This window comes from Theropithecus gelada, chromosome 5, assembly GCF_003255815.1.
Source record: "Theropithecus gelada isolate Dixy chromosome 5, Tgel_1.0, whole genome shotgun sequence".
Classification (NCBI taxonomy): Eukaryota; Metazoa; Chordata; class Mammalia; order Primates; family Cercopithecidae; genus Theropithecus; species Theropithecus gelada.
Genome location: NC_037672.1, coordinates 108,438,576 through 108,454,673, shown reverse-complemented (window position 1 = coordinate 108,454,673; position 16,098 = coordinate 108,438,576). Strand labels below are relative to the sequence as shown.

The 16,098-nt window shown below is 30.9% G+C and overlaps 1 protein-coding gene across 1 annotated transcript; it reads left to right on the top strand.

Moving 5' to 3' along the window:
- Window positions 1-14,807: 14,807 nt before the first annotated feature.
- Window positions 14,808-15,400, top strand: LOC112625353 (acyl-protein thioesterase 1-like). The gene is made up of 2 exons (XM_025386629.1): window positions 14,808-14,974; window positions 15,025-15,400. The coding sequence occupies exons 1-2, from the start codon at window positions 14,808-14,810 to the stop codon at window positions 15,398-15,400; spliced, it is 543 nt and encodes a 180-aa protein (XP_025242414.1).
- The last annotated feature ends 698 nt before the right edge of the window (window positions 15,401-16,098 follow it).

Here is a 16,098-nt window from a genome sequence, read left to right as displayed (position 1 = left end):
GCAACAATCTGTGATAAGGGGAATCATGAGGATTCCTTCTGATTTACATTATTTCTAACATAAACAGATTGTCTCCAATGAAGTAATAATTTCTAGCTAAATAGAATGAATTTTATCAGATATTCAGGTTTTAATTTGTACATAATAAAGTTTTTAAAAATGTTGCTTCAGGCAATAAAAGCAGTATTTAATGACTTAAACAAAAGTAGAATATTTTTTCCACAACACAGATTTTAATTTTATTGCAGATAGTAAAAATTTCATGTTCAGAATTTCTTAAAAATGTTATTTCAGCAAGATAGTCTATTCAGTGTAAACCATATCTACAGAAAATTAATTGGAACATGCTTTTTTTTGAAAACCAATTATTTTATAATCATCTAAGTAGCTTATTAAATGCTATTTAAAATTAAAACTGAAATAATAGAGATTCATAATGAGATTTCATTAGTATCTTTATATTAAGAAAGAATGAAATACTTGATGTCAATATTTTGCTGAAAAATACAACTTTTCTTCATGATTATACATGCTTCTCTTTTTATTTGATTCTTTTTCAAAGCAAATTTAAAATCAACCATCTTTGTTATACCTTGATAGTTAGACAAATCTTAAATCATTCTTACTAAATATTATTAAATATTTTGTTAGTTAAGTTATATTTCAAATTCTGCTGCATTTCTCAAATTACAAATAAATTTCATGATTCTCAAATTTTATAGATATTGATAATATGTAAGAAATCTACTCATTTTAATTAGACACAGTGTGACTGAAAAGCTAAAAAGAAAAATGCCGGTAAGTAAAAGATCAATTTCAAAATCAGAAAAACAATAAAAATAAACAGGTGGAAATATTTCCCATTTTAAGTTGCAGTATGTATGAAATGCTTTTCTTTTTAGGAGAAACTTTTTAACAGGTCCAATAACTGCTAAAGTGTAAGAAATAAAATGTGTTAATCTCTAACACACCATATTTTTTATGCATGTAAGTTGTGATTCACAGAAATGCTTTTGCCAAGGCAATAAAAATACCCAAGAATAATTTAGGATAAACACAAGTTTTCATTACTTTTCAGTAATTTCACTGACATCATAGATAATGTGTGACCAGTAGAAGGCACTGTTACAATAAATATATACATACGGCTGCTCATTTACAAACTGGTTGGACATTCTGATGAGAGCGTTACCAACTTTTTACAGCACAAATATTCTTTTCATGTAGATATTAAGTTATAAATTTGTCCTGTAAATGTGAAGAAAAAACTCATTGTATAACTCTTTCTTGTGTAATTTTCAGTTGGATTTCAGCCCATTTACAATTTTATTACCCTCATTTTAAATTTAATTCATAAAAGAATTATGTGGTCACACTTACCACCCTTAGCACTGCATTTAAGGAATGTTGCTCTCTTGAGAAAGAACTCAGACTGTTGCAGGATTAGACATAGATTCATGTAGACCTTGCTTCAAAACAAGCTTCTAGTTTCATTCTTTTTAACCTTTAGAGGTTTGATCATAATTTGCTAGAGCATGTAGGCATGGTCTCTTAATGGAACTGCTTGGATGTATAAAAACACCTCTAATTAAATCTCTGTCAAACATACCACTAACAATGTTGTTTAGTTTGTGTTCGTATACAAAAGCTCTTGAATACCTCTCCAAGTTTACAAAATCCATGTTAAAGGAGTCAGCATTGCAAAAAAATGTTACGGCATATGTTTGGATTTTTGTATTTCAGAGTCCTGACTACTTTATCTGAATTACAGATTTAGAGCTTTGTTATGTGTGATAGTTATGATAATATGATCACTAAAGGCACAGAGACAGGGAGACTCAAATCCCTTTGAAAATCCCTTTCTCTATTTCCTACAGCTGCTGCAGGAGTTTAATATCTGATAGAATGATGAAAAAGAACAGGCCGAACTCCAGTTTTAATAAAAATTTTAACAGGTCTACATATAGTTATGAAAAATGTTATTTGCAATGCCGATTTTTAATAAAATTTTCTTAAACCAAAGAAAAAATCCCCAAGGGGAACCTGATATGAATGTGTTTTTCATATGTACTATTTAAGGCTCTTTAAAGGTTATGAAAGTGATTGATAAAAGAAATTCTATTCTATACAACACAAACCTAAACGCACTTGCACTTTTGCATTTTAATCAAATAAATAAGCAAAGCTTTCATTTTGTGTGTTGGATCAGAAACAAATATTATCATATTGTGTAGTCAATTTTTATTCTTAGCAAGAAACATTCATATTATAAAATGATGGCATTTTTAAACAAGTCAAAGCACTGCTAACACACACATCAAAGTAATCTATCATCTATGAATGTATGATACTAAGAAATAATACATTCTCATGAAATTGGAATTGTGCTTCTTGTATTTTTTGAATTTAAGAAATCATATAAAGTTTGAAGACTTTTTCCTTACAAGAGAAAATAAACACATTAGGTATGACAAAATGAAATTTGATTTAATCCAAGAGCTTCAGAACTTATAAAGAATCTCACTATAAAGTAAAAACATATTATATGCAGTGGCCTGTGTGGGTGCCTTGTACTGTAATTACCCATTCATCATGATACCACAGCCTGGAAAACAGTCATGAGATAATAAGGCCGTTCACAAAAAAATATGTTCACAAAAAAATAGAAACAAAGTGTTTCTAGGAAATCAGAAAGACATTTTCATTTACCCATCTAATCTACAGCAACTACAAAATAGGAGGGCCTTGTAACTTCCAAAATGCTAAACACAATCAAGGAGTTCAGTTTTAAGCCTTAAAATGTGTGAGCTGGTATTATTTCCCTTAAAATCATTGCATTCTAGTAAAGTGCTGATTCTCTAGCAACACTGACAATGTTCAGAAACATTGTCATTGTTTCTGAAACATTTTGAGTATCATAGAAAGACTTTTTAACACAATATGCCATGTGTAATATATTAACATTTTCTTTAAAAACTTGATAGACTTTTTGAATTTGAAACTATCTATACTAACACAAGATAGTCACTCTATTCTTTACAGAGGAGCACGCAAACTGTAACTATAAAGCACAGTCTTTATTTTATCCCTAAATAAATATTCACTTTTGAAAACATTAAATTTATTATGCACTGAAATAAGGAAAGGAAAGCATTACCAATCTTATTATAATACTAAGAATTCCAAGGCTAGAATATTAAGCAATATTCTAAACCTTTGGTCCTCTTGTACAATTTATAACAGGAAATTGACAGTTGTGGATGCATGTCTTATTTATAATCCTACTCTTTAACCATTTTTAAAAAACAACTTTTACAATTCCAGAACCAAAATTACTGATGTATTTTGTTTACTTGATATTTTTCTGTATTTTTAGTTAAAAGACATTTTTTGAATGGGGCAGGATAGTGGGTAAGTGATCTTAATCAGGGGATTTGAGAAAAACTGGTAGACTCAAGGTAGCAAGAATGAAAGGAAGAATAATTCATTGCTGGGACCATATCCCCCCTTGATTTCTGTATTGGGATTACAACAGATTACCTCCAACCAAATATGATTTATCAGATACTTGTAGACACCCTTGATAAATTACACAACTAGGAGTGCAAGTTTCTGATATCATATCTGAAATGTAAACACTTGCTTATAAAACCTATGATGCACAAAAAAAGATGAGACAAAACCAAACATCACTAAAATAATGCTTCAGCTTTAAATATATCTTAAATTTCCTACATAAAGTATTTTCATGCCATTTTAAGAAAGACAATTGGATGTTAATAAAAGTATTTGCTTTCAAATTGTAAACCAAACTACAATATGCTAGCTTAAACATGCTTTGACCAATTTCACTTTTTAAGATATTACAAGGCTCTATAAAATAAAAACTGGAGATGTTTTAGTTTTTCCAGAAGTCTCCACAAACTATACAAGTGTCCATATAAAATAAAAAGCCATCTTATTTTAAGATATATACTCAATCTTTTAATGGAAGCTCTCATAAAAAAACGTAAATCTTACAGCTCCATGTGGCCATGTCCAACGACATGGATTTTTCATCAAAATAGACATTTTTTGTGTCTATTTTAGGCATTTCTATGCTCTAAAATAGACATTTTTATTCAAATAAAATGAGACATTTAGTTAGATATTAGTTAACATAACTTATTTTACTCTCATAGAGCAAGAAACTATATTCTATAAGCAAATTTCTTCCCCACTAAAATCAAATACACATAAATAAAATTAACTTTGATCAGAATCCATATAAAATTACATGCTTTTATTTACTAATAAGCAATTTAACATTTTAAGAAATTCTGCATTTTTTCCTGCAAGTTTTACTACACTGTGTTGCCAGTTTATTTGAGTTTTCAGTTATACACAGACCCTGAACAAAACTGTCTATATATGGGCGAAGAAATAAGAGGTGGTCTCTTTTCTTCACAGGTACTGTACATAGTAATTTTAATCTATGTTTTCATCTACATATTTCAAAGGGTTTAAGAAACTAGCATTTTGTGGGGGAAAATTATAACAACCTGAAAAGTTTAGGTTGCTATTTTTATTATTGAGGAAGTAGATGATATATTAAATATTATCTAAAATTATCTCTCTGCTTAACTTTCATGTTTCCATAGAAACCACTTGAGGTATTTCAAAGCCACAGTAACTCTAACCACTGGTCTTTATAAAAGCTTTTGTAAGCCTGACTGGTGATTATTTTCCCCTCTAAAATTTAATGGCGGGATAAATCACACTGAATACATACATTTAGGTTTCAAATATACAGTATTTTTTAAATAAGTGCATTTATATAAATACAGAGACATGGAGAATAAGAAATTCTCAAATAATACTGATTTTATTTTACTCAGAAACAGAGTATTACCCATTTTTCTACTCTTCAAAACAAATTATCATGAGTTATAAGAATTGTTATAGATTACTGCATACTAAACAGATTCTAGCTTTGAATTTCTTTATTGGCCTTGATATTTATGGTCCTAACTGACGATTCCATTTAGTCATTAATTACATATTTCTTGCTTAAGACTAGGAGTACCTGAGAGACCAATTTTTAAAAATTTCCTATTCTAAAATAATAGCACCAGACAGCCTCTTTTAAAGAAAGTTAGACAACTTGAAAAACAGATGAATTAGAATGTGATTATTCACATCACAAAAGAATTCACAGATGGTTTCATGGAAATAGGGAGTTCCCTATTTAAGTGTTTGTTGACACATCATTAACTACTTGACAAAGAGGCTATGGGGGCAGAAAAACTTAGAGCTCAAGTGCTGGGAGACACTGCCAATGGGAGATCAATCAGATATGAAGAAAATAAAGCATCCTTGGAATGATCATGTGAATCAGAAAATATGACTTACTTCATATTCATGTGTGTATGTGTACGTGTCTGTGTGTGTGCAGAGAAACAGCATATTTATTGTATAGCTACATGTGCATGTATAAAATGTGTACATACATGTATACATACAGACACACACACCCACACATACCTAAAGAGTCAACTTTAACCTAGAATAAGACACTTAACAAACCAGCTGAATTTCCTTTATTTTAGAAACTTAAAAATGGTTCATAGATTTTTAAATGTATATTGTTTTAAAGTATGTCCACTGATAGAATATATGAAATGTCTACTTTCAAGCTTTATAGTGGATCGATTATCACAAACTTAATTTTCTTGTATGAAGTAATCGTATCCTTCTTACTATAACAAACTTACTAAATTCTTACTGTGTACAAGGCATTTTGCTAGACAATTAGTCATTATACAGGCAAAATATAATTTTAGGGTTTTTTCCAATAATGTTATAACTGATATGTTCAGAGATTTGCTCTTAGAAAATATTAAATTATAATGGATTATTTACAAAAATAATAACTTTGAGTTTTTTTGTTGTTGTTGCTTTTAAGGTCATAGATCTGTGTTCCAAACCAGTAAAGAGATATCCTTATCAATCAGAGTGGTTAGTGTAAATAAAAATAAATAAATAAAAGCTTGTTGAAAGCTTTGTCTTCAATAGGTATTCCATCTTTTTATACATTTTTAAAGAAAAGAAAACAACATATGACATGGTAAATGGAATAAAGATGAAAACATACAAATTCATACTAAATATCCTCTTGGTTTATTGTTAAGACAAGCATTGCCTTTGATGTATTAATGGTTAACAACAATCTCTTGAGGATTGCTAAATGAAAATTAACATTTTACTGAAAAATGAATAGCAAATAAGTTTCCAATTTTAGGTTCTCTAACATTTCTTTAATACAATAAAAACCTATCGTAAGACGTGAGAATTTTTGCAATGATTGATACCCATTCACATTATTTGGCTTGCTCAACTATCCTCAGTCTCCAACTCAATGCAATTCCAGAAGCTTGTATTGATGGCTTCCTGCATGCCTAATAGTGGAACTACACTGTCGGGCAATAAAATGTGTACACAAACTGTGCTTTCCAAGAGTTTACCCATATTATCTCAGATTTTACCCTATAAAAATGATTATTCATTCTTTAAAAAGTTTCCTGATAAGAACCTTAAGAACTTTGTTAGATTTCCGAAATCAGTCCAGAAACTTTTAGTGCTTTATTTTTATAACAAACTTTGAACACAGCACCCAAGTTTTATGTAGGGCTCCTAAACCATTCTAGATAAACCAGAATAAAGTAAACTTGTAATGCACCATTAATTTTAAAGTATTTTAAATCAATTTTCCACCTGCATTTTTGAAATAAATTTAAATTGCCAAAGCATTTTATTTAGAAGACAAAATCATACAGGGCATAGAAGAGAGTTACCCTTTCTTTCAAGTGAGTAATGAAACTTAAAAAATTGCTTTGAAGTCTAAATTGTGACACTTCATTTGGATTTGGGGAGGAGGAGTTAAAGAATAAAGTAAAGTTGTGCAGAAAGGGGGAAAGTGTAAAAGGGAGAAAAGAAAACAAGTTTCTTATTACAACTAAATCAAGGAAAGATGGATTTGGCAGTAACCACTGAGTTAAAGTATAATACACTAGAAAGACAATATAAGACAAACATACGTATTAAAGGTAGCACACTTCAAAGCCAGAAAACAATTCATAACATTCTAAATCTTTCTTACCACTGTTTTGGAGTAGTTTCCTTTATTTCAATCCCATCCTATCTCAACATTCCATCACAATCCCAGCATTCCATACAAGCATGTGTCACTAAATTCAAAAATAAGCACTATATATTTAAGAAATCACAAACTCTACAACTCATATACAATATATGGCATCTTAAATGAAAATTTATTTTAGTCTCACAATAATAAAACAATTACATTAGGTACATAAATCAACTGTAGCCTTTAAATATACTTGTTTCTTAACCTAATACCTGGGCATGCACATGTAGAGTATTGATACATCTTGATTATTTGGGAAGTGCTTGAATTTAGATGGCAAATTTAATTTTTAAAAATGTTGACTGATGCATTAATAAGGATTTGAAAGATGAGTAATTCTTCTGGTTATTTTGCATGGGAAACACAGTTTAGTGCTCATTTTAAAGATAAGCAACTTATTAAGGGGGCACAGACTATTTTGGTTTGTCTTGATTTCACTCTTTGTTTCAGTACAAATTTGCAATGGCTGCTTTGTACAGTATATCATTCTAGAATGCTCACAATTAATATTAAAGATCCTGGGGTCTCCTGAGATCTTTATTTCTGGGAATGCTGAATTTCCTGTGGTGGGTTCATGTACATGAAAAAAAATTCCCAGGACCTGCAAGTTTATAACTACATGCCCTTCTGCCAGAGACTGCAAAGCCTGGGTATTCTGGGTGTCAGCTCAAAACTATCAAAGTAATTTGATAAAGAGATTGTTTATTCTTTGGCATTTTGACAAAGAAATCTTTTTAAATGAGCAGTTCTAAAGACATAAAGAATTTTATTTAATTTAATAATATCATGATTTTTTTCTAAAAAATACTAGTCTCACATAATAACTGGTTCCCTGTTTAAATAAAAATATTTAAAAAGACACATCTACTGTTTATAAAACAAAATAATTTCATCTAGTTTTAAATTATGCAATATATATGTCTGAAATTGAACTCAATGAAAGGTATAGAAACATTTTCAAGTAAATTTTAATACCTTAAAAAATAAACATGGCTTTAAAGTAAGAGTACTTATGTTTCAGAAAAACTATTTCCAACAGCCTTGAACTACCTCCTTCATTAAATTGTACAAAATTAATCATGTCATTAAGTGTGCTTCTTTCTACATGTCTCTAGCTAAGAACCAACTTCAAAAAGTGGTAATGCAGCCTTTAATGAGAGAAGAAGGTATTTTAGTGGTCATTTTAGTACCAGTCACTCTATGTCACATCAAAACTCTTGGATTTTGTCCCAAACCATTCTCTAACAACAATATATGCTATGTTAAAGGTACATTAAAATTTGTGTGTATCTCTGAATTGGTGGCACAAGCAATAAGAAATTGAGCCATCAATGACAACTGAAATAAGCAATTATGATAGGTTTTTCTAGAGAACACTTGACATTTTTATTTATAAAATATGCCTTCTACTTGTCTAGTACAATCAATGCAAGGAAAATACATTTTACATAAGAAAAATGGTGTTATTATTTATGTTTTAATCAATATATCAATCATCTGATGAATACTGATGTTTATTTTGAAGGAAACAAGAAGAGTATGACTATTTCAATTAAGCAATTTTTAGGGGGATGTTATTCCTGATTTAAATCTAAAATTCCATCATCCCAAAAATAATTACCATACATATTTCTAATGTTTAGTAATAAATCACTAGTTTTTAACCCAGTGATGATGTATTTAATTTTAGAAGCAAAAGAAATATGTAGTAAACTAAGCAATTTGTAAAATATCATGATTTAATTCCTTCCTAATAATATTACCTTCTTTGAAAAGCAAATACCACATGTTCTTACTTCTAAGTGGGAGCTAAATGATGAGAATACATGGACACATAGAGGGGAATAACACACACTGTGACCTATCGGAAGGTAGAGGGTTGGAGGAGGGAGAGGATCAGGAAAAAATCACTAATGGGGACTAGGCTTAATACCTGCATGATGAAATAATCTGTACAACAAACTTCCATGACACAAGTTTACCTATGTAACAAAACTACACATGTACCCCTGAACTTAAAATAAGTTTTTAAAATTAACTTAATTTAAAAAGGTAAAAATATATTACCAGTTTTTATTCCAAAATATTTAATATTTTAATTAAAATGCTTCCATGGATATTTTGAATATTGAACTTTGGATCTTTCCTAGAAAAACATCTGCTATGCAATTTACGTAACTATTCGGTATCTGGGAAAATTTATTCTTAATGAACAGTCAAGACTCACTAATGTCAATTGGCTCAATATTCAAACAAACGTTGGCAGAATAATTTTAGATTTAAAAAATGGCTGGAATGGAAAGGTCTAGGTAATTTAACTGCTTCTAAATTACTGCAATTCTGCCTATAAACTTAAAATGTCTTACTTGGGAAACCTTTTCAGAAAATGAGTTAGTGAGAGAGAAACAACTGGTAGGTGAGCCAAGTGAGGATCAACTAAGAGAAACCACAATATTCAATGCAAGTGAGCTTAGTTAGAATGCATCACATCTTCTTTTTTTTTTTTTTCCCCCTGCATACAAGGATTTGGAAAGCAGTAACTACAACAAGCCCTGTAACACTATCGATTAACAGGAGATAGAATCATTTCAATTGAAGCAGAATTAAAAGATGAGCTTTTAAAATGTAATTGACTGATAAGTAGATGGATTAGATAGATGGATAGACAGACAGATGATTGGTTGATTGATAGATATATAGCTGCATAGATAGATGGTAGGATAGCGATAAATGATAAACAGATATATGTTTAAAGTCCTCTAATATGTCAAGCCATTACATTTTTCTCTTTAGTCACTTTTCTTTTCTTTCTCTTCCCACAGAACCATGTTCTCCTCCATCATGCCTTTTTTCCAAAAGTTTTGGTGATAGGTGTAGAGAAGACACTAGGCCAAGCAGAAATACAGGTCTGAAGCAATGGCCTACCATCTAATACTGGAAATGAAGGGAAGTGCTATCTGTACTTTTGTAAGGGATATCGATGAGATCTAAGCCATGATTAAGGCTGCATCTATCACAAATTGTTGGTTCACAGAATTTTTACTTTTTAGCTAGTTATTAGAGAATTCTCTCTAAACTCATTTGTTCCTTTACCGATCTCAACTCTAAGAGTAACATTACTGTGCTTGGGTTATAAATGTTTTATGAAAATTAACTTTTACAAAATATTCAGAAAATTACTTTAAAAGTTTCAGAAATGACTTTTTTAACCCTAACTTTCATTTTATATAGAGAAAAACTTGAAATTGCTTATGTATTGATACAGTGATACTATGCACCATGTTTGTCTAACCTTTAGTTCATTGACTTCTTTTGCAGACCTGCCAAGGTTTTGAGAAAATAAATGCTATCATCACAGGATGGCCAGATGACGGACCTATACAAATTCTTCCCTTTATAGTATCAAGTCCTTTTATCAAAATCATCTTCATGATTTGAAACTGAACATCGCCCTAGGGAAATAGCTTCAGGGACGTGTTTACAATGAATATTCTTGAACATTTTATTCTAATGTTTAAGAAAGAACAGTAACAAAGAAGGCAAAACATCAGCAAGTTATAACATTTTGAGTTTTTCATCTTCAAATAAATGAACCAAGGAGGACTAAAAGGCAAGTGGCAAATGACGATGCCAAGAGACTCTCCTAAGAAGTTTATGAGACACAAAATCTCTCAGCTTTACTTTGTTAAATACACAAACACTGGATTACTGTGAAGAAAAAAATGTGCTATGAGAAATTACAGTTAGCCTTACCAAATGGCAAAATATTTACACAAATCATATCCTCATTTTGTGTGTGTTTTTTGTAAGATGATGGTTCTTTTGCCAATATTTTTTCTCAACATTTAAGATTAAGAAACACTTGGATTTACTAATGAGTATTTGTCTACATAGACATGAAAAATGATTAAAATAGTAGAAAACTTATATCAGAAAACTTATATTTTCTATCATGTAAAATTAAACTACTTGTCCTTGAAGTACCAAAATGCAAGGTTATACAGATGAACACATCACCAAATATCTGCTGACTTTGAAAGAGTGACTCTATAATTTAGATAAGTATTAATTGAAATATATTCTAGATTATATATTTTGTATACATATGTTTAAATAATGGCACACCAAAATGAATATCAAGTATTCTTAAGGCAGAAGTCAACAAACATTTTCAGAATATTTCTATTATGTATGTTATCTATTCCTCTCTTTAGACTAGACTACATTAGATATGAATGGCATGGGGGTATTTGGTGGGTGATGAGCTATCTCAATAGATATTATTTGCCCTTGCTTCTCTACTCCTCCAAGGAAGCATTCTGGACTTACAAATGAGATAAGTAGTGTTTCTTGGTATAGGGAAGACTTTGTATTAGAAATATGTTTTAGCAATAAGTTTCTAAAAATAGGTAAAATATAGAATTAATAAAATGCTAAAGTAGAAAGGAAATTTATCATAGAGACTTATGTAATGAATTGTAGAATCAAAATTTAGTGTGTTTATATATTTTAACCCTTTTAAGTTGCACAGCATCATAGCACTACATATTTGCAGGATTCGTTATTCCATTTATTTAGAGACACTATGAGTCAGTGTCAACTTATCCCTGGAAATGAAACTGTAGCAGTTTCCCTTTACCTGTAGTTTCTGTGATTTGTTACCTGTGGTCAGTTAATTTAAAAATATTAAATGGAAAATTTCAGAAACAAATAATTCATAAGTTTACAATGACACATCATTCTGTTCCACTCTGTCCCCCCCAGGATGTGAATCTACCCTTTGTCTAGTGTATCCAAACTGTGTATGTACCTACCCATTAGTCACTTACTAACCAGCTCTATTATCAAATCTACTGTTGCAGTGTCACAGTGCTTGTGACCAAATAACCCTTATTTTGCTTAATAATGGCTTCAAAGTGCATGAATACTGTGTCCAATTTAAAAATTAAATTTTACCATAGGTATGTATATATAGGAAAAACACAGTACACATATGATTGTTTACTATATGTGGTCTCAAATATCCACTAGGGGTTTTGGAATTATCCCTCATGAATAAGGGGGACTACTGTATATAAACATCTCACCACCTTGGGTAGCCAAAAGGTTTTAGGCATAATTACCAATATGCATATTATAAATAGCAAACAATTTATTTTAAAAAACTTTCAAAAGCAATGACTTCTATATTTTAGTAACAGTTGTGCTTAAGATTCATTTCAGAAATTTTTGAATTGAATGTCATATACAGCATCTTTTGTCATTGTAAAAGTATTTAATAAAATGTTCAAGCACTTATTACATGTGCATAATTTTATGCACTCTTTCCTTCAGAAAAGGGATTCATGCTTTTTGTTGGTGTTATTAAAAATTATTCTAATACAATCTTATTTTCTGATTCAAACTACATTATAGCAATGTTAAACTTACACTCCTCATGCTTGATAATAATGACCACTTATATACCATTTCTCATCTTCAAAGCTCTTTATAAAAATTAATTAATGTCAGCCAGTGACATTTGTTGGAAAGGATTTATTTAAATGGCATCTATATAAAAAATAGCCAATATATTTATATAACAAGTGCTATATATACCCTTTAAATCAAGCCCCCAGAATCCTAGAAGTCATTCACTTTGAGTACACTACAAAGTAGAATTATCTATTACAGTTTGAAGAGACATAGAGATCATCTACTTCAAACCTTCCCCCATATTTTCAAATGAAGAAAATGAGGACCTAAAAGACAAATGGCTGACCAAAGATGACACAATAAATTAGTGACAACGCGAAACTGGTTTACTAATAATAAATTATTCCTAACATTTACTGAGGTCGAATAATGTGCTAGGAAATGTATCAAGTATTTGACCTGGATTACCATATACAATCCTTCACCCTATAATACTAGAATCATCTTGGTTATTATTTGCTATTTAATCAGTGAATTACTAAAGAATGAGGATAAAAACTGAAAAATTATTTTCTTCAACAAGAATAGCAATCTAATAATGAGGAAACATTTAGCCATTTTTACTTTAAGTACTACATTTGTGCCTATGTTTCTATACAATTACTTAACAAAAATCTAGAATATTCAGTATAGCAGATAACATCCCAAGTGAAGGTATTTGTTATATATCTGTAACCGTGAAAATTATTTTTTAAATTATAATTTTTCATTTTCTTGCAATGAAGAATTTTTTTTAAATAAGTTCATAAAATCTATAGTAATGTCAAGTCTCTCCTAATTCTAACACTTGAAGAAACTGATGAGACAGTAGTCTTCAAATTGTTTTGAACTTTTTCCAGAGGCCTTTCAAAGGTGAAGCAATGTTTTTGTTTCTTGCCTATGACCATTTTGTTCTTGCAGGCAAAAAACAACAACAACAAAAAGAGGACTTTGTAATCATTTTAATTGTTTTCACTGAAAATAATTCTCTATTCCATAAATGTTTTCTTCTTTTAATCTGGACTACAGGTATTTCTTGTCAACAAAGTAGTCTTCACCAAAGGAAAAAATAGAAGTTTCCATTTTTACTGGTGCTAAAAATTCCTAAAGCCAAAGGATACTCTTATAGACAGATTTGCTGCGCTTTTCTTGCCTTTGAATGAACATGTAACAGGCAACAACAGAAGTCAGTATGGAAAATGTTATGTTGGCAGAAAGTGATGTATAAATATCTTTATCCCTAAAAGAATGGGCTACACTACAAAATCTTGTCACTATATCACTTTAACCAAGAAAATATCTGCAGCTCATTTAAATGGCAGGAATAATAACACTGATCAATGATTTCAGAAATAAAAATTCTCCTGAAATAAGACAGTCTGTGAAAACAAAGTATAAAGAAGTAATTACTTACAGTCTGGCAAATGATTGCCTTGACATCCTTCATATAGTCTCTCTTCTAGAATCAATATACTCAAAATTGTCAAATATAAATATTTGAATTTATCTAACAAAACATGTTTATAGTGGACTAACACTTTTACTCATTTTCGAACAGTTCTACTTTATTCATTAAACTCTTTCCGTGGTAGAAAATAGTCTTTCAGGCTAAGCATTATGCATACATTTTAGGGTAAAACCTTGTTTATATATAACTTTGGGGTGTGTGTGTGTGTGTTCAAAATCACAAATCAGTATAAGGAAATTAACTATTGACTTTGAGAACTACATGATGTTTATATTGATATGAACCACATTATTATGGAATATGTGAAGTAAAAACTACTTCCCTGTATATAAACCCATTATTTGAAGCCCAAACAACAAAACCAACTAATTTAAAGCAACCACAGCAAAGGGCATTTTTAAACAAACTCTTTTATGAGACACGGAACTCATCCAGATAGTTATAGTTTTCTTCCCACTTAGTTTTATTTATTTCATAATTTCATACTCATTACACAAACCAGCTTACATGCTTCGAAATAATATCTAACCAATTGTAAAGTTTTCTTTATTTATAAATAAATATTTAAATAAATAAATACACTACATAACACTAGGTCAGTGAAAGCAACTACAAAAACAATCTGGCCGTTCACACGCCCTTGGGCCGCGGCCGGGCGCCCGCCCTTCCTTCCGCTTGCGCTGCGAGCTGAGCCGGTGTATGTGCAGAAACAACATGTCAGCCCCTCTGCCAGCCATCATGCCCGCCGCCTGGAAGGCCACCGCCGCGGTGATTTTCCTTCACGGCTTGGGAGATACTGGGCATGGATGGACAGAAGCCTTTGCAGGTATCAGAAGTTCACATATCAAATATATCTGCCCGCATGCCCCGCCTGTTACGCCTTTACATTAAATATGAACATGGCTGTGCCTTCATGGTTTGATATTATTGGGCTTTCACCAGATTCAAAAGAGGATGAACCTGGGATTAAACAGGCAGTTGAAAATATAAAGGCTTTGAGTGATCAAGAAGTGAAAAATGGCATTCCTTCTAACAGAATTATTTTGGGAGGATTTTCTCAGGGAGGAGCTTTATCTTTATATACTGCCCTTACCACGCAGCAGGAACTGACGGGTGTCACTGCGTTCAGATGCTGGTTTCTACTTCGGGCTTCATTTCCACAGGGTCCTATCAGTGGCGCTAAGAGAGATATTTCTATTCTCCAGTGCCACAGAGATTGTGACCCTTTAGTTCCCCTGGTGTTTGGTTCTCTTACGGTTGAAAAACTAAAAACATTGGTAAAACCTTCATAGGTTTTAAAGTATGATGCATAGTTCGTGTCAACAGGAAATGATGGATGTCAAGCAATTCATTAATAAACTCCTACCTCCAATTGATTGACATCACTCAGAGGCCTTGTGTAAAAGTACACCAGCATCACTGTAGTAGAGTATAAACCTTTTCCAATGCCCAATCTTCAAATTTCTAATGTTTGCAGTGTTAAAATGTTTTGCAAATACACACCAATGACAGATCAAATAATGTCTCCCCTCATCAGAAATTTATGACCTTTTAAGTTTCCATACATGTATTCTTATAAGAAGATCCATGATATACTATGTTAAAATAGATGCAGCAGGTAGCTTCTTTTTTCTCAAATGTAATTCAGCAAAATAATACAGTACTACCACCAGATTTTTTATTACATCATTTGAAAATTAGCAGTATACTTACTGAAAATTTGTTCAGGTATAAATAAGCAGTTAAGATGTAAACAATTTATGCATGTTGTGACTTAGTCTATGGATTTATTCCAAAATTGCTTAGTCACCATGCAGTGTCTGTATTTTTATATATGTATTCACATATACATAATGATTGTAATACATAATGAGGTGGTATTACATTATTCCTAATAATATGGATAATGCTGTTCATTGTCAAAAAAGAGTAAAATTGTTGTCTTCAATTAATGACCCTTTTATTTTGGGACCAGGCATTTTTTTCCTTG